Consider the following 27,370-nt stretch of genomic DNA (forward strand, 5'->3'; position numbering starts at 1 on the left):
AATCCTTGAGAGATGTCCAAAATATTTTTATTATAAACATAGAAATTCAACCATGAAACATGACTCTTGCATTTCCTTACCTTTTTCAAGTTATCTAAAGTTAGTTAAAAAAGTTTATTCAACTAAAACATTTATCAAATAAACCATATCATCCAAACTTTTATAGAAATATATAAAAGTGTATCAACGTATTCAAAACAAATATATAAGAACAAAAAATAATTCATAATTTATGTATCAACTGTATCAACTGTATTGCAAGTATTTTTATTTACTTACTTTTATAATAAAAATATAGCACACAAAAAATGTAAAATAGTTACATTTTTGAAAAAAAAAATAAAAGCTATTTATTAATTTAACAAACTTTTGATTTCTAATAAGAACAACAGAAACAACAGTAAAAATTAAAATCATTTTTAGTTTAGAGTAAATTGCATATTTTCATGTATATGAAAATATAATATATCTTTTAATTGACCTTCACTTGCTTAACAAAGACTAATATAGAAAAATATAAGTCAATCAGTTACAATAATTAGTGTTAAAACAAATATTCTGTATCATTTATTAATAAGTGTTACAAAAAATTGATATCATTTTTTCTGATACTATTTATGTGTTGTAATATGATCTTTTTTATAGTATATTATACACATTTTTTTGTAAATACAAACCTAAAACAAAAACCACAAAATCATTAAAAAAAATAACGTAGATCACAAGTAAAGTAAATCCCGCCCTACGGGCGGACCGACCCTAGTATTATTAAAAAATAAGTTATCAGCTATCATTTCATGTGTGATTCATTTCATTTAGACCACCTCTTAGAAATTGCTTAATTAATTTTTGTATAAATATGTGAATTATTTAAATTATTATAAAAAACATCAAATAAATATTTTTTTCTCTGAAATTGTAAAATATTTCATGTCTTTGTATTTACAACATAAATATGTATATTTCATTTTTACTTGAACAAACCTTTTAATTATTTAACTAAATTCGTGTTTATTTAAAATATAAATGTATATTTCATTTTATCTAACACATGAAAAATAAATTAAATTAACTATAAAATTATTGTATTTTAAAATGTTATATTAAAAGATTAGAAAGTTGGTAAATATTCAAAATATATACCATTGACCATGTAAATAAATATTTAATGGTTATAATGATTGGTTCGATTGGTATCTCGCATCGAAGGTTTACCGCTTCAATTAATATCATAAAAATAAATATGACTTAACAAAATAAAATGAAACATGGGAAACGATGTTAAAATAGGATAGTCATCCTGGCTCTCAGAGGCCTGGTCCCTAGCGTAGTATTTCAAATATAAATTGGGCTTACAGACTAGAATAAACTATGAATCCAAATTCATTTCATTAGGGGTTTTTGTATTTTGCCCATTTAGATGCTTATGGTGAGTGCGCGTTTGGGTGGGTGGGGGGGGGGGGGCAACGGTGGGGTTTGGGGGCGATGGTCTTTTGCCAATTTGGTTATGATGTTTCTCTATTTAGCTGCTGCCTTTCTATTCCTTCGGAAAACGGAAATAAAAATGTTTTTGAGTGATTGTTGCCTGTAGAGATAGTCTTATTCCTACGGTTGTATAAAAATTTTGAAAATATTTTTAAAACTATACAGATGGTAAAATACTAAAATCCAATATACTAGAATTTTTGATCACCAGGGAAAATTTGTTCTTGGAATTGTCGGCTAAAAGGGCCGGCTTTAACGTGATGATGACCCTTTATTTCCGGAACTTATAAGGTCTTTCAGTAAGATTTTCTTTTAATTATTATGCACATTGCACAAGTCAAGCCGCGTCAATATCTTACTTTAGAAGTACATTTCTTTCTCTTATTCTGTGTTTATTCATACTATAATGCATTCAGTTTCGGAGTTGACCTATATTAAATTACATTAGATCCTAGACTTATGCCATGAAATTTTCAAATTAATATTTCTTTATATTAGCATGATCTTTTTCGTCATCGAACTACCGAGAAACATTAGTTACAAAAAGGGGTATATATTCATGACATGATGAAAGGCCAATATTTCCAAAATCAAGGACACATGTCCACAAATATTTCTCTCTATATTTATGGGCTGTGAAAGTGTGAATCTATCATACACGTGAAACACACTTTGAAGATTTCCCATCGGATCAATGTGAACACTTTTTATACGACGGCCTCATAAATGACATTATAATATTTGTATATATATGTATGCATTGTATATATGAAATATGATCTTGAACTGGACAAAGTTTATCGTTAGCGTGCAAGATCACACATACCGTATAACTTAAGACATGATTCTAGATACATATACAACCATGGACGCTAATAATTAGCGATGAGATATACTAATACAATTTCCCAAATCGCTGTGTCTAAAGTTAGAATGAAATATGATGGTCGTTAATTTGTCCAAAAAAAAAACATGATGGTGCATTAAGAGATATAGCAAGTATATTCTATACACTTACATGTTTTCTGTTTGGAATATTTTGGCTTTCTAATTTATGGCCTTTTTAATCTGGAAGATTAGCCTTTAGCCATGTAGTGCATATATACCTGAACCTCAACAGGTTCTATTGCGTTTCTTTCGTCAACGTGGATCTATTGTTTACTGTATAAAATTAATAGTTAAAGGTAACAAGAAAATTATACAATATGATCACAAGTTGCTCTTTCCTCATTGGCTGTATCTTGTATGGTGTATATTGGATCTAAAGGAATCGCCAACAAGGCATATCCCTTCGTTTAATTATTCCACGCAATCATTCAGCTAAAAAATGAAATATATACGTGTCCATTATATATAAATTATTACTACTTTTGTGATTTTTTTTTTTGCAAACCACTACTGAGAATAACATTTTTAGGGTATGTATAAGCATGTCTACACTCTCCAAATGAAGATTGTGCTAAAACTATTTTTTTCCTAACACTCCTATTTCTTAATTGGATATGAGAATATTTATCTAAAAGTTCAAAATAATAGGTCTGATTTAATTTACATGTAACTCCGTCGATTAAGAGCTAATGACATATCTTTCGAATTTCAGATTTTTAAATTACAAACCGGTACTATACGAAATTGTTTCTTGTAAAAACAAAAATCATGTTTCTAAATCTCGTAAGTAAAAGTTTCGGTTTGTGTATCTAACCAATAATTGCCTACTGCTGACGTCACCGCATATGATCATTGGCGACAGAAAGATCAAAGATAATAGTTAAATCACGATTAAAACGCAACTAATTAGCAATTACTGATTTGACTTGGTCGTATATCATTTATACCTCATTCACAAACACTTTCAAAATTGCAAACTGACCCACAAAAACAACTCGTGATTCGATCAAAATTAAACTCAAAACTTGAAAATACAAATCATTTTAATACTAGCAAAACTAATGCCGTGACTAACTATATAGTACTATATGTAGTTTTCCTGCATAGTTGAGCAATAACATGAGTTGGAAACAGCGTCATATCCCACGTGACAGCTTCTGATTGGCTAAGTTAGTCAAACTAAAACCAAACCGAAACGGCTGAAGTAAATAACACATTTAATTAATGTTATTTTATTTGTGTTCGACGCCAGCTGGCTTAACTCCAGATAGACGGCGAGGATTAAGTTGTCAGAATATCAAATAATCTGACGTGGCTTATATTCTTCTTCTTCTACCTTTAAAACACCAATCATTGCTTCTCCTTCGCCTGCACATTCCCTCTCTCTCTCTCTCTCCCTCTCTTCCTCTCCCTCTGTCTATATGACCACAAGTCTCTTAAGCGATCCCACCATGCTACTTTCAACACCAGAGGTCATGATCGCCTCTCACCAGCCGTCTCCAGCGTCAACAACACAAATCTCCTATGAGGAGCCAGAGCAGGTGACGTGTGACTGCTGCGGATTAACCGAGGAGTGCACACAATCTTACATAGAGATGATCAGAGAACATTACATGGGTAAATGGATATGTGGTCTCTGTTCTGAAGCTGTGAAGTACGAGGTTATAAGAACAAAACGTTTGCTAACTACAGAGGAAGCCATGGCAAGACACATGAACATGTGTTATAAGTTCAAATCCTCAAGCCCACCTCCTAATCCGACCGGACGTTTGATCTCTGCTATGACGCAAATCTTGAGAAGAAGCTTGGATTCTCCAAGGATGCTCAGATCAATGCCTAGTAGTCCTTCTAAAGACAAAGATGATTATTGTGTCTCAAATGTTTTGTCTAGGTCCGATAGCTGCTAGACTCAAAGAAAAGTTAAAAGAATTGTTTTAACCGGTTGATAACCGTTTGGTTTAGGGATCACCACCTGGAAAAGGTCCGGTTTTCAGATTTGAATTTTTCGTCAGTAACCAAGATTGGTCTCTGTATGTATTTGTTTTTGCCGGATTTGTGTACCTGTGGAAATTTTTGGGCTAAATGCAAATAACTTTGAAGGTTCGGAGTTGTGTCATTGTGAGCTTAGTTAAACAAGAACAAAGTAATGTTGATGCTATTCGATTTACTCATTTATCATATTGAAAAGACATGTATGAACAAAAACCCTCGAAGGTAGTAAGTAGTAGGGCCATTCTCTTATCTTTGTGATGATTCTCTATCACAGAATAGAAATGTCACAAGGTTACTTCTTTAAGCCTTAAGACACAACAAACCCTTTTTTTTTTCTTTGAAAGCTTTAGTTATTTTCATCAGAACGACAGTAATGCGACTTCTGATTCGGTAATACTACTATTACATAAACAAATCCTTTTCAGCTATGTTTTGTTTATAAATAAATTAGATGGTTTTTTTGGTGTAATAAATTAGTGGGTTGGTTGTCCAATTTTCAATAACTCACAATACAATAGTATCCACAATTGGAATCTATTCTATTATGATAAAATCGAAAATAAGAATCCTATTTGAGCATTGTTGTAACGTGTAGACACTATAACGATTTGGCTATCTACCTTGATTCGAAATTTGTATTACTTACAAGTAGATTTTCCTTCCAACTTGCTATATATCTTCTGAGAATATATCTAAATAAAAACAGGGAAAAAATAAAGGGAATATAAACTAGAACATGGAAGGGTTTGATTGAAGATAATCACATGTGAGAAATGAATATAAGGCGTACACAACACAAGTTTCTGTTTGTGTGTACTGAATGTCTCAAGTTAACAATAGCTTTTGGCAAAAGAAAAATGAACTTGAAGTTTTGTTTTCAATATTTCTTGGTTAGAAGTTATTACAATGTTGTTTTTAAAGAAACATAATCAATTGTTGTTTTACTAGCTAATGTTGTCTTAGAATGTGCTGTGTGCTTTACTTTGACTCGTTGTAGTCTAAACCCTACTTTTGCAAGTTGGATTTTCAAGCTCAGTAGCATGTTTTGTTTTCACTTATCATCAATTGTCAATTTATATAATATATTACTCTGGCATGTGTTCTTGATGCGACTTTTGAAACATGTATGAAGTGATAAGCTAAGTAAAAGAAGAAGAGATTAATACATCATAAGGAGAGATGCTACACGAGCTGGTGTAGAGAAGTACAAAAGACAGATAGTATTTACATTAGCATAACTTATGAGTTATGGCTACATGCAGAAATATCAACGAAAGAAAGGTGCGCTATGAGAGATTAATTCATGTTAAAAATTTGTAACATGATCTAACAAACCGATGTATGTCTTGTGTTTGTGGAGATGCGGCTTTTACATTTAGGGATGCCTTAGAGTCTTGTACATAGAGTATGCTATGTTATTTACTCTGAATTTCCATTTGCATAAAATGAACTTTATATAAATACGCAGAAAATGTCGAATCTTTCATATTTTCTGGCAAGAAAAGATAATATGATCCATAAATTAAAATGTATAATCTAGTATACGGTCGATTATCAGTTTATCACTCTTTATGCTGCCCAACAAGGAAAACAAAACACAGAGATTGAAAATGTCTTAAGAGAGCTGGCTGGCCCATAGATATCAGAGACAAACAAAGCCCGAGTGCTTGAACCTAATGAATGGATCTCGCATCTATAAACTTGAAATATAATAAAATTTTACATTAATTTGATTTCATAAGTTTTATAAATTTCGTATTTAGTTGGATTATTTTATATAAATATAAATTTTAGCTGAATGAGTTTTTGCCTAATGCGGATCGAACCCGAACATCGGAAAGCTAATAGCATTTTCTTTATCACTGAACCCTCAACGTTGGGAAAAAAAGTGATAAACCCTCAACGTTCGGAAAAAAAAAAAAGGTAATTATTATTACCTTGTTTTTTGATAAGAATCAAGAGACGACATCAAAGGTCCGAGGTATCAAAGAGAGAGAGAGAGATAGGAGGTACCAAAGCTGTTTCGAACACTGGATCCCCAAGTGGAAAGGTCATAACCACAACCAACTGGACCAGGTTCGCTTTGGTAGCAACAGACTTGTACCAAAAACACAAATAGCAATAAACCAAATCAAAACCAAACTGAACTTCAAACAAAACAGGACCGCCATTTGGTTTTCAGCTCCTATAAAACACAAAAAAAAAACTGAACCAAAACCAAACCATAAGCCGGTTTACGACAAAACCAACGCAGAACGAAAGCAACACTCTGTCCGAGGCGGAGGGTCTCACACATTATCGAGGTTCCATCGTTTTACTACTCTGCCGTATCAATGGCGAGCATCATCAGAAGGCCAAACTTAACGACAGCCGTCCGGTCTCGACTCACTCCGTTACTTCCGTTCTCCGGAAGTTCTTGTTCCGTTAACTCGAACCCGACTCGTCACTCTGAGTTAAACAAAGTGCCGAGTTTAGTCGAAGGCTGCGATTACAAGCACTGGCTGGTGCTCATGAAGCCTCCCAAAGGATACCCACCTCGAAACGACATCGTCCAAAGCTTTGTCAAAACTCTATCCATGGCTCTTGGGAGGTAACTTTTTTCATAAAGGCAACTCCTTTTGATAAAAAAAAAAGGTCGAAGCTTTGTGGTGTGTATGATCGTGGTTGCTTTGTTGTGTGCAGCGAAGAAGAAGCTAAGAGATCGATTTACTCTGTTTCCACAAATTACTATTACGCATTTGGCTGCAGGGTTCATGAGCCTTTGACTTACAAGATTAGATGTATTGAAAACAGATCCTTCAAAAATCTCATTTTTTTAATGTTTTAGTTTTGTTGGAAAAATGCTGTAAAACTGTGGTTAATGTGTTTGGTTGCAGCTCTGCCTGATGTTAGATGGGTTCTGCCAGATTCATATGTAGTGGATGGTGACTGTGGATATGGAGGTTTGGTTTGCTGCATCTTTGTGCACTTATTCTAGTATTTTAGGTTTTCTTTTGGGGGACAAAAGAAGATTTAGCCTTTATATTTAGTATCTGCAGCACTTTTTGTTTATTAATCATGCATTATTTTCTTTTGCAGGAGAGCCGTTCATTGATGGGGAGGTTGTTCCGTACGATGAGAAGTACCATGCGGACTGGCTACGAGATCAAACTGATGAGGATGCTAAAAACCGATCAGTTAAAAAGAAGCCTAGGAGGAAAAGAAAGAAGTGGTTATTTGATGTTTGGTAGATTTAATATTTGGAAGTCTTCTTACATTATTATAGAGCTACTCAAACCTTATGCGTCTTCTAGTGTTACTACCATGAGCTACTGTAAAGAATCCTAGGTGTAATGTTAGTGGGGGATCAATCAAACCCAAGATGTTGAGTAGATTCCACATCATTGTGGGAGTTTTTATATTATCTATGGAGGTTTTATGTTTCAGTTGATGATAAAAGTTGAAATAAAACTGATGATGTAAGCCAAATAGCCAATGCTAGTGCTAGATACGTAATGTTTTACTAGATATGTAATAGTCAATGATACACTTTGACTATTCATTACAATTCATTGTATTGCTTCAGTTTTCTGTTAGTGACATATAACCTGTAATTTATTGAAGTCTCCTCTTAGAAAATAAGACCAATCCACCAAATGGCTGCTTCTTGGTCATTCAGGGACCAATGAGAAAAAAATTAGAGGAGGAGACGAAAGCAACCACAGAGAATTGGTTTTCTACACGTCTTTGAGTGGGGTTTGGTGTGGGATTAAGAATTCTTTCTTCATGACCAAGGTAATGTAATCTAATCTGTCTTCATATATATGATAACTGTTTTGTCTGAAACTGGAACATGCTTGCGTAGTTGGTGAAACTACAGTCAATTTTAGGATTATGATGTTTGAGTCTTTGTGGGTGAAAATAAAATTCCAAAGTAGTACTGTCCCTTTTGAACATTGCATACAATTCAGACTTACACATCTCTAATTTACAAAAATCAAAAAAATTGACTGCTGAAAATATCTATGTAGCTCACTTTTTAAGCTTCCTATAGTATTTTCACTTATCTAACACAACCTTTATTTTTTGTATTCTCCTGTATATATATACTATAGTTTCTATACCTGTATAAAAATTAAATAAATATTTTTTTGTGTGTGTCTAGTTACTCAGCTTGTGTGTATAAACTAGTTCCTAGACTCTTGTACAGAGTAGTGTCTGAATAGACGGCTCTAGACTTCATTGCCCTGTGTTTACGTCTCCTCCTCCGACCTGCTCGGTGTCTTGGACAGACTTTTGCCTCCTTCTCTGTTTCCTCCTTTGTGACTTTGGCATCATCATCCTTACATGTGATGTCATTTGCACCTGCTACTGGAACAATATACACAAACGGCCCGTTTTGAATGTCTTTGAGGTCTAGAATTGGCCCCAGGGTCTTGACCACGGTGGTCATAGTGGGTCGTGACTTAGGGTTGTGGCTTAAACACTGGTAAGCCAGAGCAGCTGCTTTTCTGATGCCTTCTAGCGAGTATCTCCCTTCCAGGCTAGGGTCTATTATTCGTTCAAGCTTGTTGGGATCTTTCAGCATAGGTCTTGCCCATTCCACTAGGTTCCTCCCTCTCTGTGATGACCGGTACTTCTCCACTGCCTTTCTAGCTGTTAGCATCTCTAGAAGCACCACACCGAAACTGAACACATCGCTCATAGTTGTCAAGTTACCTGAAATACACCAAGAAACATGTAAGCTAAGAATGTAATGGTTGTGAAGTGGTTTATGTTCTTTAACCTGCTGAGATGTATTCAGGAGCGGCATAGCCTTCTGTGCCCATTACATTTTTGGTGAAGTTTGAGTCTTCTGCCTCTGATCCATCTGTGGCTAAGCCAAAATCTGAAAGCTTAGAGCTGTAATCCTGAAATTTTCAGATACGAATATATAAGTTAGTTACCTGACATGAAAATATCTATTATTGAAATGCAAAAAATAGGAAGGTACCGAGCTCAAGAGGATGTTGGAAGGCTTGAAATCTCTGTAAATAACAGGTTTCTTTCCCTTGTGAAGGAAGTCAAGTCCCTTCGCAGCACCAAGCAGAATCTTTACTCTTGTTAACCAAGGCAAGGCTCCACCATACTCTGCATTAACACCAAACAATACTCATATTGTTAGTAACCTGCATCTCTATATAACAATCATTGTTTTGTATGATTTAACTTGACTTACTTTGAAACAGGTGGTCTTCAAGATTGCCTCGTTCCATGTATTCATAAACTAGTAGCCTGTGATCATCCTCACAGCAGTATCCGATCAAGTTCACAAGATGTGGATGCTTCAACTGACCAAGTATTATAACTTCAGCCTGCATAAATGTCAAAGAAACGTTTAAAAATTTTTTTTATATGCTCCCATTCTCATATGAGCTTTGACTAATTCAACAATATTTATTACCAGCCACTCTCTATGGCCTTGTCCACCTTCTCGTTTCAAAGCCTTGACAGCAACAGGCTGAGCTTTCAAACCAATCTTGAGGCTATCATCAACAAACCCTTTGTAGACTTCTCCGAATCCTCCTTCACCGAGGTAGTTATGCTTTGAGAAGCCTTGTGTGATCGTTTTGAGCTCTTCTAAGGTGAAGATGTGAATGTCTGTGAGGAAAGAGTTTGAGAAGTCGTTGAGTGAGATGGTTGAGTTGCTGAAATCAGACAGGTATACTCTGCTTGGGACAGAGGTTTGTCTGGTGAGCAGAAGAAGTTTTTCCTTAGATGGGTTTGTTGTAGTCTTCTTGAGATTTGTATCGTTCATGCAGCTTATAGGAAGACATATGTTCTTCCAAGAGAATCTCATTGCTTTCATCTGAAAGAATTTTTATCCTTTTTTTGTGTTTCTTTCAGAAGATTTTGTCTCTCTAAATTGTTAATGGTTTTCTTTCTTTTTATGAATATATATATAGGAGATGGTGAAACTTCTTTGAAAATAGTGGTGAGATATTGGTGAAGACTAACAAAAAAGTAAGTCTATAGTCTTAAAAAGACATTCAAGAAGGTATCAACCACTTAGTATAATCTATTGTAAATAAAATATGCATTTGAGTAAGATTTTTCTTAGATCCCTCTGTTTTTTATTCATTTATATTCTCAGTTTCAAACTTTAATTTCTTAAAGCTCTATTTATGAAGTATAATTTTCTAAGCTACCAAAACAAATTTTATGTTTCTATTGTTATTTTTTCATTTCAATTCAATGTTTTGGTTGGTTATATAATGCAGTTTGGCATTAATTTATGGTAACAGATTAGCTTAGATGTGCAAGAGACATTTTCAGAGACGGTTTTGGAGCTATTAGAAAATTTCTTTGACTATCTCAAGCCATCTCATTCTTTTTAATGTTTATTAGCTACTATCATACACTTGTAAGTTGTTAATAAAATGGTTATATATGTATCATATATTCACTTTCATCTAGAAGAAATGTTGCTTCTGCTAGATAAACTTTGTTAGTTCTCTCAAAAATAATAGTAAGTTGGACTGTTTTGTGTCTTTTTTTTCCTCTGTGGAGTTGGAAATTTGGAATGTTTAGTCCAATACCTTAGGCTTTGGCACTGGCTTTGGCCACACCATTGACTTGAAACAATGGTATCATCCTCTGTTTTCTCCGTTAGGCTGAGCTGTTAAAAACCAAATACAATTTGTGTAAATACTATATTAAAGTCGGCCAATTGTATTCTACATACTAATATTGCGAGTAATAAAAAAGAACTAGTACAATTTCTTCTTTATAAATAAATTTCACTACCTATCTTATGACGAAGTTTATAGAAACCTCAAAATAAATTCAAGTGATACTGTTAATAGAAATGAAATACAAATGTAGAGTTCCACTAAATCTTCTCCTGTCGTGTCATAGTCATATAAAATATGGTTGCATGCGCACGAACTTTGTTTTGTAATATTCTCAAAAAAAAAACTGTTTTGTAATTTTTTTTTGAACCAAACACAAAGTTGGTTATGTTACTACGTGGTGGCCGTATATGATGATGCACCATTTTCTTTTCTAATAAAATAGTAATACAAAGCAGACGGAGATTTGCTTTTCGTTAAGGTCAATTTTTCTCATTATCATTCATTTATTTTTCAACATTTTAAAATATTCGGAGAGCGACAAGGCAACAACTTCATTGCCAAATCTTTTGAAGAAAAGCCTGAACATTTTATTTTATATACAAGGTACGTAGCCTTTTTGTTATACGTGTGTTTTCATGGAAAAATACATCAAAAAAGGAAAAGCTATAGTTTTTTTTTTTTGAAAAGCGAAAAAGCTATAGTTAGGTAATTGTTAATAGTTTAATGAGAAACTGATACATCTTAAGTTTTCTTTTTACTGATCAAAGACTAAAAGGTTGGCGTAAACAAAGATGTGAACTGCCTTGCAAGGGGGGGAAAGATGTGAACTGTACTAACATCTAGTGACACATTTACCACGTGACGTATATATTAATCTTTTTGTCGTCACCATGTGACGTATATTTCTTCAAGTTACACAAAATTGTATCATCATTATGTATATATATATATATATATTTTTGAAAGAATTTTAAATTTTATTCAAATAAAAAAAACATTTTTACAGAGTTTACTGCTTCTTTCTCTACAAATTATAAATCTAGAATCTCAGCACATTTTTTGACTATGCTCCATTAGCTTCTTCCAAACCATACTCCCATTGTCTTCTCGTGTTTCCCATTATATCGTATTACCATTATGTGTAGTCAGATAGCCAATTGCTTCTAGAGAAGTAGCAAACGTAAAACTGTGTTAGATATAACATTTTTTTTGCTTGAAACACTAGATATAACATAATATATATTTATACGCAAGATAATCAAAGATATAACATTTTTTTTGCTTGAAACAAAAAATATAACATAATATATATATTTATACACAAGATAATCAAATATATATATTTTTTTATTTATGCAGATGGTAAATATGATTTCAAAGTATTATTGAAATTAAACCAAACAACTAACTTGGTTGGTTTAACTAAATTGACCTGGAAATTCAAATGGTGCTAGACTTAATCATTACATATAGATTTTTATAAGAATTAATTATGTGAATGAGATCAATGCATCTAATTAAATAAGACCGGCAAGTAAGAACATAAAGTAAAAAAATAAACAAGAAGAGGATTTGTATAACAGGTGTGAAACATATTAGAAATTAACAGTGAATTTGAATGTTACAAACTTTTGACTTCTATTCTCCTTTTTTACCACATGAAAGACCAAATGGGGAAAAATATGTGTATACACGATATAAGAAACAAAAAAGAGATATATGTAATCATTTTTTTTAAATATATGTAATCATGATTTCAGGTGTTTCAATATAAGACAATTGTTGGCAAATTTGAGTATATTTTGAAAAAGGACACTATTATAAAAATGAGGTTTTATTTTGTGGCAGCTGCGCGATGGCATCAATTAGAGGTTGCTCTTGACCTTAGTCCATTTTAGGATATTTTATTTAGAGCAAAGCTAATACAATAAATCACGTGTTCTTCTTTACAATTTATAAACACTCTCTAACCGCAAAGAAATTAAACTCGTTAAGCCCCTTTCTGATTTGAATTCACGACGCCACAACAAATATTTGTTTATACTTCAGCATATTACGTCTGTGGATACACACACAAATACAAGTGCTGAAACAGAAGCGCCAAGATAATGTTCAAAGCTTCACAGAACTTTTCCACGGTATCTTAAAACAGAAGTATTTAAAGTTTTATGGGATTATTTCTAAAGAGGATCATTAGAAAAGTAATCTTAATCCTTTTTAGAGAAAGGTAGACTATTTAAAAATAAAAGACTAATTTGTTTAGGTTTTGTAAGATTGACGATTTAGAGTTTAAGACTTATTACGTCTGTGCATACACATACGCGCGAGTGCCAAAATAATTTGTACGCCTCGTAGACCTTTTCAACACGGCAGCTATGAATCAAACTATTTGGACTTTATAGTAAAATGATAATTAGAAAAGTAGTCTAAAATTTTCAAAAATAAACTACACAGAAAAATTTTAAAAATACATTTTAAAACTTTTGTGTTAGCATTTTGTAGAGCTGTAGAATTATGGTTCATAGAAAATAAAATTTAGGTTTGGACTACAAGATTTTAGAATTTAGGGTATATACACTAGATTACTCTTGTTGTTTTCAAAACAATATAGATTATGAGTTAAGAGAGACTCCAATTGGATCTATAATAATCAACTAGATTTTGACCCGCGCTTCGAAAGCGCGGGGTTTTTTGGATTATATTCGAAGCGCATTTTTTTTAGTTATAGACAAATTTGACATGACTTAGTATTTTGCAGTTGTTGTACATTATTATGTAACAAAATTGTATAATATTGAAGAAAAAAATTTGTTTAAAATTATATAATTTATGAATTAGTTTATTTGAGATTTTTTATGTACATTTTTATATAATTCTCTTTCTTAAACCTAGACATTTACTCGAATCTGAAAAAAAAAATCGATAGTGTCCGAGTCCAGGGAAATGTACATATTGGGTGTTTTTTAGACCAGCAGATCTTAGTTCGGACGTTCCTACCTAAACCCGGTGGATCCTACCTAAACCTGGTCGGATACCCAACGTACATAAAATGTTTTGTGTATATTAGGTATATTTGAGTATTTTGGATATGTTTTGGATATTACATATATTCTTTTTTTTTTAGTTAAGTTTTCAGTTATACTTTCAGATTTCATGTAAAAATTTTAAAATTTAAAAAAATATTTTTGGTATTTTTGGTTTTTCGAGTTATATTTCGGAAAGCATTTCAGATCTTTTTCGAGTATCTGAATATATTTTGGATATTTGTTGAGTTTTTGGTTATTTTTCAAGTTTCAGATTATTTTAAGGTTTTCGGGTATTTCTAATCTTTTCATATCTTAATATCTGAACTAACCTAAACCTTATCTAATCTTTTCATATCTTAATATTTGAACCAACCTAAACCTTACACATACCCAAATATTACATGTATGTTAATTGTATTTGAATTATTATTCCGAACTGACCTGGACATGGAACCAACCTAAACCCTAATTACAAAAATTCAAATATTTATTGGGTCTAAATGTTTAGGACCCAAAGAACCGAGATAAAACGCACTTGACCAGAATATCTGAATACCCAGACCTACTCTCTCGCTATATTTTGTTTATTTTATAAGAGTTATATTTGTTAAATTGATATGGATTAAGATTTACTTAGTAGATTTTTTTAGCTAATTCAATAGAACATATTTATATGTTTTCAATAGTTTTTAAACTTTCTTAATAATTATTTTTATTATAATAATTTTTATAAAAATAAAGTTGACGCAATATATATATATATATATATATATATATAACTTTGTTTTAACATATGATTTGCCAAAATATTTTTTATTAAATTTGAGTTTGTAAATATTTGAAACTATATAATGTAAAATGATATAGTATAATATGTTTAATTATACAATATATGTATAAATATTGTAGATCCTGAGCATAAAGTTAATTTATAGAAGAAGTGTTTTATATAAAACAAAGAGTAATAATAATAATAAAATTTAAAATATGATTTTGAACCATGTTTTTAGTTGATGGATGTTTGTATTATTAGACGTCCATCTTTTCTCATCATGGGAAAGATTATATATATAGCACTAAATAAAGCATGCAGTTCACTTTAATCAAGAAGTATAAACAATAATCAATAAAATAGCACATATGGACATGCTGCATAGATAGGAATGCACAAAAGGGTGCAACAAACTGACGATATAAATTTGATTTCCATAATTCGATTCCTTTTGACTCTAACGTTTTAGCAAAGTCTCCATAACTTGATTCCCTCAAATTTCGGTAACAAACTAATGATATTAATTGATAATATCACGCATATTGTTAGGGGAAGGAATACAAATTGGTTAAATATATGGTATTGACTAATATATTGTTTTTTTGGTAGGAAGATGGGAGGAAGCCTCCCAATTTTATTTAAACTAAAACTTCAAATTACAATCGAACTTGTCGTGGCTGTAACAGTCCATCGACATCCTCTCGTATCAAACTAACAAACTCAAGCGGAACAACATCAAAGCGATGAAACCCAAAAGGAAGAGAAAACGCAAGGTTAGCTAACCCATCAGCTAATCGGTTAGCTTCCCTATACACGTGAACAATTCGGACCAACCAGTCCCTCGTCAAGAAGCCATGGCACAATCGTACCAGGAAAGACAGTGGATGAGTATCTTCAATCCCTGTCGTAAGAAAACCCACCACCATTTTGGAATCAACTTCCACCTCCAGCCTCCTGATACCTTTCTCCCAAGCAATCACAAGACCATAATAGACTCCCCACAATTCCGCCAGAGGCGCCGAGCACCTCCCTATGTTGAGCGCAAATCCACCGCACCACTCACCCTCTCCATCACGCAACACCCCTCCAGCCGACGCCAGTCCCGGATTACCATGTGATGCTCCATCAGTATTCAGTTTCATCCACCCCCCTCGAGGAGGCGTCCATCCTACCATTATCTCCACCCTTTGGACACGAGCCCTGCTTTCCTCCTCTGTTTTCTTAGCACGCATCACTTCTCTAGCCAAGTTACGTAGGAATTTAACTCTATCCCTCCAAAGCCTATTATCTCCAAACACATTCCCACACCTCCACTTCCATCCCCACCACACGCCCAGAGCAAAAGTCGTGGCCCAAGGAATCTCATTTTGAGCATCATTATCATACAGGTTTCTGTATAGCCACTCAAGCAATGGCATCGAGAAGAAAGCCTGTCTCTTCGTACTTGGTACGAATCTACTCCAAATTCCCTCCATTGCAGGGCAGTCTCTAAGCACATGTAAGATCGTCTCAACCCCTCCTTTGCATACTTGGCACACATCAGTTCCACTGAGATGTCTCCTATATCTCTCTGCATTTGTCATTATTGCCTGATTCCCAACTAGCCAAAGGAACACTCTAACTCTCTCTGGAGCCACCACACGCCACATGCTTTTAAACAAGTTTTCCATCTGCTGTCTTGGAGTATTATCCCTTGTTATTAATTCATACGCCGTTTTAACTGTAAACTGTCCATTTGGAACTTCTCCCCACGCTAACCGATCTTTCACTCCACTCACAGTGTCCACAACAACTGCCACAAGCTCAAGTCTTCTCTCGTCAGATATATAAGGAGATATTCTGGAGAGGTCCCACCCCCCACCATCAAGCCACAACTCCCTAGCTGTTATGTTTTCATATCCCTCTGGAAGATCTCCAAGCACTTCTCCCATAAGAGGTTGCCGTGAAAGCCACTTATCTGTCCAAAACTTGATGTCTCTTCCATTGCCAATAACCCAATTATGCCCCTTTGCAACCACCTCCCTGATTCCCATTACTACACTTCTCCATGTAGAAGACACGTTCCTACCCGCAACCATCCAAGAAGAGTCGTGCATATCACCCACTGAGTACTTGCCTCGTAATACCCTAGCCCATAATCCCTCTTTATCATTCAGTAGACGCCATCCTACTTTCGCTAGCAACGCTTTATTCATATCTCTCGACACACGAATCCCAAGACCACCATCAGCTTTCGGTCTGCAGACTCTATCCCAAGAGATCAAATGTTGGCCACTACCCCACACAAAACTTCTTGATAAGCTATCCAACTTGTCCAATGTACTCACTGGCATATGTATCGTGCTCATGGAGTGCACTGGTATGGATGATAAGACGGCTTTGGTCATGGTTACCCTTCCTGCTAAGCTTAGAGTTTGTTTCTTCCATCCTGATAAACGTGATGCTACCTTCTCTAGGACCTCTCCAAATGTCTCCTTGTTGATCCTTTTCTGTAAAATTGGCATCCCCAGGTACTTCCCCAGTTCCCTTGTTGATGAAATACCACTCTCTCGGCTTATTAATTCTCCTCTCTCTCGAGTAACGTTACCAGAGAAGAAGATTTTCGACTTTGGGAGACTGACTTTTTGACCTGAGGCTCTACAAAATGTCTCCAACACATCTCTTATCACTCGAACCTGCGACACTGAAGCCTCTGCAAAGAGGATTAAGTCATCGGCAAAACAGATATGAGTAAGTTGCGGTCCACCTCTAGACAACTTAATGGGTTTCCATTTTTTATCCATCACCGCTCTATCTATCATGTGACAGAGCCGCTCCATACACAGCACGAACAAATACGGAGACAAAGGATCTCCCTGTCGAAGTCCTCGTGAGGGCTTGAACGAATCTGTTTTCTCACCATTCCACAATATGCTCATCGAGGGACCAGATACGCACTCCATAATCCTTCTAACCCAACCCTCAGACAAGCCTGCTGCACGTAACGTATCCTCCAAGAAATCCCACCGCAACCTGTCGTAAGCTTTCTCCAAATCCAGCTTGAGCAACATCCAACCTTTTTGACCCTTCTTCTTTCTCATCGAGTGAACAGCCTCTTGAACAACCACAATGTTATCTGCACTCAATCTGCCTGGGATGAAACTCGACTGAGCAGGACCTATCAGCTTTTTCATAACTCCCTTTAGTCTCCCAACCATAGCCTTCGTTATAATTTTAAACAACACATTGCAGAGGCTAATAGGACGAAACTGTGTAATACTTTCCGGTTTACTCACTTTCGGTATCAACACTACAAGAGCATCATTCGTATTTTCCGGCAACTTCCCAACCTCAAAAAATCGAAGAATAAAACTAATCACCAAAGGTCCCACAGTCTCCCAGCACCTTTGATAAAACACTGGTTGAAAACCATCAGGTCCTGGAGCCTTGAAACTACCCATCTTCCTTACAGCTATCTCCACATCTTCTGCAGAGAAAGGTCTATTCAAAGAAGTATGCTCCTGACTCGTAAGCCGCACAAAACCGCTCATCGGTAGACTCTGTACTTCAGTATCCACATTCTCCAAAGAGTATAAGGTTTTGAAGTAGTTCACTGCAAGTTTCTCCAGCTCCTTTGCGTCTGTTAACCATTGATTAGCATCATTTCTCAACATCTCTACTCGATTTCTTCTCCTTCTTATGACTGTGGACATGTGAAAGAACTTAGTATTCTTATCTCCATGAGCAACCCATTTCTCCCGAGATTTCTGAAACCAAATCACTTCTTCTTGCTCCAGAACTATTTCAAATTCCTTGAGTAGCTCACCCTCTTTCACCAACAGTTCATCACTTAGGTCCTCCTCAATTTTCTCCTGTATTTCTTTTATCTCCGTAACTAACTTCTCTTTTCTCTGCTGAACATTTCCAAACACCTCTTTGTTCCACTTCTTGAGTTTCAATCCCAGCCTCACTAGAGCTTCTCTGGTATCAATGTCCCTGTCCCAAGAAGCTGTTAATAATTCTTGAAACTCACTATGCTGCAGCCATGCCGCTTCAAAACGAAACGGACGTCGACATGCGTTCCCTTGGACCTCCGGTGTCAACTGTAAATATAATGGAGCATGATCTGACGCCAAGAACGGCAGATGTGTTACTCTTGCCTCCTGCCATTTGAGTCTCGACTGGGCGCAGCATAAAACCCTATCCAACCTCTTTGCCACAAATGTACTCGCTGATTTTCCTCTCTTCCAAGTAAACTGATTCCCACTAAAACCCATGTCTATGAGCGACATATCATTGATCCAGTCACCAAAAGTTAATGAGTCCTGGGACAGTCTCCCATTTCCTCCACTCCTCTCATCCAATCTCACAATTGTGTTAAAATCACCACCAAGAATAACCGGTCCAATGGCCGTTCTGATAACTTCCTCCAACTCCTGCCATAGACCACCCCGCCGACTCGGAGAAGGGGCAGCATATACAACGATCAAATTGATCACTTCTGTTCCACTTCCCACTCTAGCAAAAATGAACTGCTCAGATGACTTTATCACCTCCAGCACTCCTATTTCCGACCTCCATAGTAACCACAGGCCTCCACTCTGACCACAAGCATCAACTCTAAATGAATTCTCGAAACCCAGCCCCTGACAAATTCGACCCGCAGCGACTCCACCAGCGTGCGTTTCGAATACAGCAAGAACATCTGTCTTGAATCTCTTCACCAGATATCGAATCGATCTGCGAAACTGAGGTTTATTTGCCCCCCGGCAATTCCAAAGAATGCACTTCATCAGATATTTCTTATCAACTAACAGAATCACCGGGGCAAATCGTTATGCCTCCACACCCTCCGAGCTTTCCCCCTCACCAAGCTCTGATCCATCTGTAATCAGATTTTCCGTCGAAACCAACTGCTCCGGTATGTTTCTCTGATCACTACCGTGCTCTAGTTTCTTCTCGCTCCCATCTCCTCCTCCATCTCCGGCGAAAACACCTCCTCGTCCTCCGATGTTCTCTTTTTCAACTCTCAATCTCTTTCCACTTAACGATAAGTTCATCTCCCCTCTAGCTGGCCCATAAACAAGGCCTCGCGTGGGCCCTGCAGGTTTGGGTTTCGGCCTTTGAAGATTTAGACTTCTCAAATTATTTGCCTTCTTCTCCTTAAGGCCTGGTTGGGCTTTCGACTGGTTCCCTTTGACCCCAGTTGCAGCAAACGCCATTACCTTCTCAAGCACTCTACTTGAACCTCCGACGTTTAGATTAACGTTGTTCTCATTCTCTTTATTTTCTCCCTCTCTCCCAACATCATCTCGAATCTCCTCCAACTCCCCACTTCCTATTAAGCTCCCAAACCGATTCGACACATTAATCTTCTCAACGGAACCACCATTACGTACTTCCTTCATCTTCTTCCCCATCATGTCTCTCCCATCATTCCTCTGCGTAGTCCCTCCTGGCTGTCTATGTGGGTCAGTCTTTTTCCTCGTATGTCTTACTTGCGTAAACTCTGTTTCCATTACCACTGGTACAGTGTTCACATGTGTCGTGACCACTGGAGTAGGCACAGCAACCATAGCTCGCTCCGTACTATTCCGTGGACATGTGTATATGAGATGCCCATACATACCACACTTCGAACATATAGCAGATATTCCTTCATAAGATACAAAATATCTCTCTCCATTAATCAGCACTGACCCTTTCAAAGGCTTGTTTAGATTCACCTCCACACAAATTCTCGCGAACCTAGCTCTTTCAAACTTCAGAGTTGTCAAGTCGACTTTAATCGGTCTTCCTAGCCCCTTAGCAATTCCCATCAGTATCGTCTTATGATAAAAATTCACCGGGATATGGGAGAGACGAACCCAAACGGGCGTCGTATCTATCTCATCCTTCAGCGGATCAAACTCCGGAGTCCAAGCTTGCACCATAAGATAGCTCCCAAACGCCCTCCACGGACCATCAGCTAGCGCAGTCATATACTCCTCCTCCTTCTCAAAACGCACCATAAAGAACTGCCTAGGTAGATCCATAACATACATCGATCCTTTAGGTTTCCACAACTCCTTCAACTTTCGGGTTAAACTGAGAATAGGAACATTCCTTCCCAAAACCCTAACGATCATGCATCTCTTCCACAAACTATTCATGGCCGTCAGAACCTCCTCTCCTATCGTGATCTCCGGCTCTCCGTCCTCCCCATTCGGAAACTCCAACGTCAATCTCGATTCCACAAACTCTTCAGCCACAACTTCCTCCGGAACAGGCATTCCTCCCTTACTACACCCTACGACTTTTCTTACCCACGAGCCTGGGACATCCGGCGGATCTCCCGGCGGTCTCTCCTTCCCCCCGATATCTTCCATAGTAGCATCTTGCACTTCCTCCCCCAAAACCCTAAAATCGCCTCCTAAAACCCTAGCCTCCATCTACCGACTGATTCCAAGCTTTTGACTAATATATTGTTACAAATATATAAGGTACGACCAATAAAAATCAAGTCTAATGAAATGGTCCAAACAACTTTTATAAGTAGATTTTTTAGGACTCCTCCCCTTTTAATAGTATTGATCTGTTTTAAAATATAAAAAATTTTAGATAAAAATACATATTAAAAAAATTATGTTTTATTTTAAAACTATCAATAAATTTTTTAATTGAAAACTATTCAACCAATTACAAAATAGAATATAAAATATAATTGGTCACACAGTTTTTGATAAAATATGAGAACGTTTTAAATATTAAATCATCTAAAAATCTTTTAAACATCCTATCACTTTAGAACGAATGAATATATGAGAATGAATTTCAAAATCGTACAGTCAATGAGTCAAATTCGGATAGATGTGCGACTCTTCATTGTCATCTATTTTTTTTTTTTGAACAACCATTGTCATATTTAAATTCAGCAGGTTTAGTCTCAAATTTTCTCTCACAATATTCTGAAAAAGTTGTCACCTGGTATACATTGACTGATCAGTTTAACACATCAGCTTTGATCTGTTTACCACGTACCATTGTATTCAAAACAATCTTGATCTTTCTCAAAACGGTTGATGTACATCCAATGAAGACATTCTGTCTGCATGGTAATTGCTGAATGTGCACCATTGATAGTGTGTGGCAATGATAGCACAATGTAATCTATTGAACAACGAAGCTAATAATAATTTCATATCAAGGAACTAAAATAAAGAATCAGCCAAAACTTTATGTTTCTTTTTTTCTTTCCAAGTATTTTCATGGACAAGAAGAAGCACGTAACACCGAAAGCACAAATTCATGAGTAACGACATAACCAAAATTTGGAGATATGGCAAAAAGAGAGGCTTCATAGATACAATCCCATGACCAAAAGGCTAAAAGAAAAAACAAATTAAACATCTGGAGTGTTGCACTGGAAGAACTTGCACTGCATTGGTGGTACTGAGTAAACTACTTCGGGAGAGAGAATCAATAACATGTTTCTTTCGTAAAGGTACAACTGCACGAAGCAATACAAAAAGAAATCTAGTATCAGCATAATGAGTCTATAACAAGATTAATCTGGTGGATGGTGAGAACCAACCTTGTTGCCTCTCAAGTAACGCATCGACAACAAATATTTACATCTGGAGAAACCTGCAGAGAGACTAAACATCAATATATATATATATACCAAAGACATTGCTTCAATCCTTTAATGTAGATAATTAAGAGAGCTTTGTGGTCAAACCTTTTAGAGTTCACAGTGGTAGAGCTCGCAGAAGAATTGACCTTAGAGACCTTTATTTCGAATGCTATCTGAAAACATGATTCCCGTTTTGTTGAAGCCTGAGATTTTTAATAAGGGACTGGTAGTATGACTTGAGCCCCCCAATATCATTACCCTGTATAACCAAACAAGGCAAGGAGAAACCATATTTAAGCACAGAACAAGGGAAGATTCTTTATCTAATTGTACGGTAGTTTTTGAATGTGTTAACAAACCTGCAACTTTTGGCAATACTGTTCCGCCATTTCTTGTGGACAATTTGCTGATGGAAAAGCTCCAGACATAAGATGCATGAGAAACGCATTACCAAATCTTTCATACATCACTCTCTGAACCGTGATGATTTCACTTAACAAGCCCTGCTGTGTTCACAAGGAAGAAATTGAGTCAGTTGCGGAAACAATTCTCCAACTAGTAGATAAAACGTCTGAAAAAGAAAAGAGAGCTCAATTTTCTTAATGCTTACAGTATTCGCGTCATTGAAATCAAATGATGTATCGAGTACGCTTAACAAGCAGCAGTTGGTTGCAAAACTGTTGCTCATGAAATCCTGAAAACCTGGGACCTGAGAGCAAAGAATTTTTAATTATTAAGGCATTTGTGCTTCTTCTTCCATAAAGAGAAGAAAGTGAACAAGAAGGTTTAGCAAGGCGGACCTTCTCCACGGTGTATGGCTTGGGACACCAATCTTCAATAAGTCTAATGAATATCTGCACGCATGCCTATTCAATGGCAACCAATAAAGGAAGAGTGCGATAAGTAAGTGAACCAAAAAAGTGTAACCAAAGGGGCAAGTGTTACAAACCTTTCGTACGGTTATATCCTTGTGAGTACAAGAAGCGTTCAAAAGCAGCAGCGTCATCGGTTCTATATACGTCATACTTTTAACAAGGAATACAGAAGAGAGATCATGTGTGGCCATCACATGAAGAAATGTGAAGAGCGTCCTCTGAAGCTCGATCAGTTCCCTCATTTCCTACACAGAGAAACGATCTATGACTGTGGATAAAAGAGGACGTAGGTTCCCACTGCTGTTTATAAAGACAAATACCTCATCAGTGACAGTTCCAGTGCATGGGGTTAATCCATCTATTGGAATTACTTTGAAAATCCTGTCGGCAACCACAGGAAAGACTTCTTCCAGTATACCGCGGAGCGAGCCGCTGAACTTGCAGATGAGCTGGTTGAGTAGTACCAGGAAACCAACCATTTCCTTCGGCTGCTACACCATAAATAAGATTTTATTTGTTGAAAAAAGTCAACCGCAGATACGAAAGTGAACAATAGGTCTAACTAAATGTTATTTTGAGGATTCAAAAAGAAAAGAAAAAGAAAGGAAGTGAACAGTCTAAGGTGAGTTTGAAAATTTTGGTATACCTCACTGTCAGCAAGTAGCTGTTCTAAAGCCTTGGGGAGATACGGCAACACAGAGGGTCCAAGGGTTTCAACCATACGGTGTATGAGTGATATGACCTGAAGAGAAGAGGAACAAGTTAATCGCCAAACCGTGAGCCAATATTTTAATAGAATAGGATATGTAACACCACAGGTCACAATATGTCTACTTAATAATATACAACTTAAAACTCATACCTTACTCCGCAAAGGCTCAACCTTTGGAAACTCAACCAAAATCCTTAGAAGCATATCAAGCGTCTACATTACAGAGAAGGTTACTAATTGTTAGGAAGCCAGCTGATTTCAATTAGGGCAGTAAACTACACGAGAATGGATTCATAAGAAAGAGAAGAAGAAAAAAAATATTTCATACAAACCTGCTTAAACATGAGACCAATTCGAGGACGGCTCACAGTAACAAGACGTTCACTAAAGCCCTGAATTTCAAAAAAGAAAAAAAAAACTGTAAGGACAAGTCCAGAAGAGGGTAAAGTTAAAAAAATACTAGGTAACAAATGTCACATACAGAAAGATATCTTATGGAAAACAAACTATAATAAAGGAGCACAAACCTTGCTGAGAGCATTAATTGCCACAATGGCAAACTGGATATTAGCAATTTTTACAGGGAACTCTTCACCACTTGCAACCTTTGCCTCCATGAGTCCTTTCTCAATCTGGTACACTCCCATTGAAATGAATCAAAACACATTGGGACGTAAACAATGCCTAATGCAAATAAGAGAATAGTTGGAACCAAAACCTGTTGACAGAGAGGAGTAAGCAGTAAAGACAGATAATCTGACTGCTTTTCAGCTGGGACATCCTCTAACCCTATGATTAAGCCAATGGCCTCGAAAATGTGACTGCCATCTTCAGTTCCTGATAGTTGTCTTGAGGCAAAGTTCATGGTCGTCAACTGGGACAATGTATCTTGAAGGTTCTGATTATTCCCAAAAGATATATATTGGTTAGACAAAAATTTAATCAAACAAATAAACCAGAGTTACAGACAGCACAAAATTAATTCCATACCTGCAGGATCTTGTCAATGTATGGAACAAGCTTTGATTTCAACAATTTCACTACTCTCATGAACAAGTAGTAAGCTCTACGGCTCACATGGACGTTCTGGTGATGCAAACCCCTTTCGTCAAGGAAAGCACCAAGAACATTGGGAATGTACTGTGAATTTTCTTGGATGAACTTCATGTACCTAGTTATGTTTTCCAAGTAGACAAGCGCAACTAGTCTATGCGAATGACCAGGGAACTTTGTGGTCAAGAGCATCGGAATCAATACACTCAAACATCCGGATCCTGATTTCATGGCCTCCTCCGTCATAGACTCTCCAAGCGAGTACAAAAGCGAGAGCGCAGCTTCTACTTCTTCGACGTTTCTCTCAGAGGAGGATTCAACAGCATTTGCCAAAGCGTTGCGGATGAAATGCTGTGTAACTTCAGGAGCAACACGTCCCACTGTACGTAACAAGACAAAGAGATCTTTTCTGAACTCGGACATTCTATCTTCCTCTTCCAACCCAATCTTGTCCAGCGCATCGAGGTTATTGCGGTACATGGGATCGTAGCAAATCTGGATTCTGATCACTTCGAGAATCTGAGTAATGTGGAGGAGCTGCTTCTCCTTCAGTGCAGGGAGGCCTTTGAGAGTTGAGACGTAACCCATGAGAAACTGGACGATGCTGAAAGTAGAATCCACCTCACAGTTCCGCATGACGTAGAAAACCGATGGCAGAACTTCGTTGAGCAGATCCATGGAGACCGCCTTGGTCTCCTCTGAGTTCAACCGCTTATGGCATTCAAGAACCTCAACCGCATAGCCAGTAACCAAAGCGGATACCTTCGACACAAGCTCAGAGTCAGCGTCTTCAGACACTAAACCAAAAACACGACTTATCTGAAGAGTCTTCAACAGAGGCAGCTTCGAGTGCGGCTCCATCCGCTTAGCAACCATGGCCAAGACACACCCAGCTGCTGCCCCACGGACTTGATCAGCCAACCCCTCAGACAAAATCAACTCAAACAGAAGCGGAACAAACGCGTCATTAGCAACCAAATTAATATCAATCCAAGACACAAATCTCCTCATACAATCCAACACAGTAGCAGAGAGCTCAGGATCCGAGTTCCTGTAGGCAGAGACAATGTCATACCAAGCTCTAGCAATCTGAGGCACACACTGCTGCCTCATCGCATCCTTCACCCTCGCAGCCACCGCTATCTCCTCCGGCGACCGAGGATAATCCAAGCTAATCAACTCATCATCCAACCCATTCAACACCCGACAAAACATATCAATCACAACACCCCCTTTACTCAAATGCCCCATGAAATCAACAAACACAGAGGACCAGACCAAAGGATACTCAAAGTAGATCAAAGTAACCAAAACCTGAGCGAGCTTGTTCTTAACAAACACAGGCCCTTCCACAACCCTCACAACGTTCTCATTACTATCAACACCTTCCAAACACGCCATAGAGAACACCGAGCTCCTGACAAAGCTCCTCTCATCCAACGTCATGGATCCGTAGCTAACCCTCAAAACGTCCTGAAGAGTCTGCAAGCACCAGAACTGGACCTGGACGAGGCTGCAGAACCAGAGCTTCTGAATGCAAATCCTGCATATGTCCGGGGCCTCTTTGGCTTGCTGACAGTAAGCAGCGGCTTGGGGCTTTAACGAGGCTTCGACGGGACCAGATTCGAAGCAGATTAGTATCGCGTTTTCGAGGTCGTCCATTGTTAACCCTCGCAGATTCGAAAAGTCTGTTCCTTTATGTGTTATATAAGTCGAACAATGCCTTGGGAATTAGAATCCGAAGGAAGCTTAGCTCCGGTTCACAGGTAAAAATCGAATCTTTGAGTGAGGGGATTTACCAAAAAGTAAGGATCTTTGGCGATTGTGATCGGATTTAGAGAGGGAGGAGATGAGAGATTGGAAACCCTAAAAGGCTAAGGGTGAGTTTCTTCGAATTCGATTTTTTTTTAGTTTTATAAGACTTTTTTTTATGGAAACAAAGATTTTATATGAGACTCGGAAGGAAGACGATGGGTAGGGTTTTTCTAAGCGTGCTGAAAAAAAATGTAAATAAGGGAATCTCGCACAATAAATATTTTATTTGCCAATTTATAATTTTATATTTGAGAATTGGAAATTTACATCGAACCAGTTTCATTAAAATCAGCCCATGGACTTCGTATTACAGTTAGTTTGTTTTATTTGTGGACTCCTCGCTTCTTCTTATGAAACACCATTTACATTTGGTAATCTTCTTTCTGAAGATATTCCAAATCATTTTTCAAAAACTTCTTTGTTGTATAACATTGGCCGGATTCCAAATAAGATCTATAAATATTCTTTGAGAGATAACCCAATCTAATAATTTTTTCAAAAAAAAAAGAAACTAGAACTGCTAATTTTCAACGATTCTAACAACATCACTATCATACAACAAAAA

General features: G+C 36.7%; 5 protein-coding genes across 8 annotated transcripts; 2 read left to right on the forward strand and 3 right to left on the reverse strand.

Annotated features, from left to right (window-relative positions):
* The first annotated feature begins 3,726 nt into the window (after positions 1-3,726).
* LOC106354222 lies at positions 3,727-4,476 on the forward strand. The gene has a single exon (XM_013794104.3). It carries the CDS (start codon positions 3,795-3,797, stop codon positions 4,278-4,280), a length of 486 nt encoding a protein of 161 aa, XP_013649558.2. The 5' UTR covers positions 3,727-3,794; the 3' UTR covers positions 4,281-4,476.
* A 1,785-nt stretch (positions 4,477-6,261) lies between these two features.
* Positions 6,262-7,833, forward strand: LOC106354224 (multiple organellar RNA editing factor 7, mitochondrial). The gene is made up of 4 exons (XM_013794106.3): positions 6,262-6,955; positions 7,048-7,145; positions 7,242-7,307; positions 7,444-7,833. Exons 1-4 carry the CDS (start codon positions 6,699-6,701, stop codon positions 7,593-7,595), a joined length of 573 nt encoding a protein of 190 aa, XP_013649560.1. The 5' UTR covers positions 6,262-6,698; the 3' UTR covers positions 7,596-7,833.
* Positions 7,834-8,268: 435 nt separating this feature from the next.
* Positions 8,269-10,527, reverse strand: LOC106354223 (putative receptor-like protein kinase At1g72540). The gene is made up of 5 exons (XM_013794105.3): positions 9,788-10,527; positions 9,563-9,698; positions 9,338-9,474; positions 9,131-9,254; positions 8,269-9,063 (listed from the first exon to the last, which is right to left on the reverse strand). The coding sequence occupies exons 1-5, from the start codon at positions 10,190-10,192 to the stop codon at positions 8,510-8,512; spliced, it is 1,356 nt and encodes a 451-aa protein (XP_013649559.1). The 5' UTR covers positions 10,193-10,527; the 3' UTR covers positions 8,269-8,509.
* A 9,043-nt stretch (positions 10,528-19,570) lies between these two features.
* Positions 19,571-21,166, reverse strand: LOC111199407. Its single transcript, XM_022689456.1, has one exon. The coding sequence runs from the start codon at positions 21,164-21,166 to the stop codon at positions 19,571-19,573; it is 1,596 nt and encodes a 531-aa protein (XP_022545177.1).
* Positions 21,167-21,936: 770 nt separating this feature from the next.
* Positions 21,937-27,008, reverse strand: LOC106354227 (exportin-T-like). Of its 4 annotated transcripts, none has more exons than XM_048736191.1 (14): positions 24,928-27,008; positions 24,656-24,835; positions 24,465-24,569; positions 24,270-24,329; positions 24,088-24,150; positions 23,872-23,967; positions 23,546-23,713; positions 23,300-23,470; positions 23,151-23,216; positions 22,961-23,059; positions 22,710-22,856; positions 22,456-22,609; positions 22,309-22,361; positions 21,937-22,224 (listed from the first exon to the last, which is right to left on the reverse strand). In XM_048736191.1, exons 1-12 carry the CDS (start codon positions 26,650-26,652, stop codon positions 22,520-22,522), a joined length of 2,970 nt encoding a protein of 989 aa, XP_048592148.1. In that variant the 5' UTR covers positions 26,653-27,008; the 3' UTR covers positions 21,937-22,224; positions 22,309-22,361; positions 22,456-22,519. The 4 variants fall into 4 exon arrangements, with proteins under 4 accessions (XP_048592148.1, XP_048592149.1, XP_048592146.1 ...); XM_048736192.1 differs by having other exon boundaries at positions 22,710-22,853; positions 23,546-23,716; XM_048736189.1 differs by having other exon boundaries at positions 23,546-23,716.
* Positions 27,009-27,370: the final 362 nt, after the last annotated feature.

This window comes from Brassica napus, chromosome A7, assembly GCF_020379485.1.
Source record: "Brassica napus cultivar Da-Ae chromosome A7, Da-Ae, whole genome shotgun sequence".
NCBI classification, from domain to species: domain Eukaryota; kingdom Viridiplantae; phylum Streptophyta; class Magnoliopsida; order Brassicales; family Brassicaceae; genus Brassica; species Brassica napus.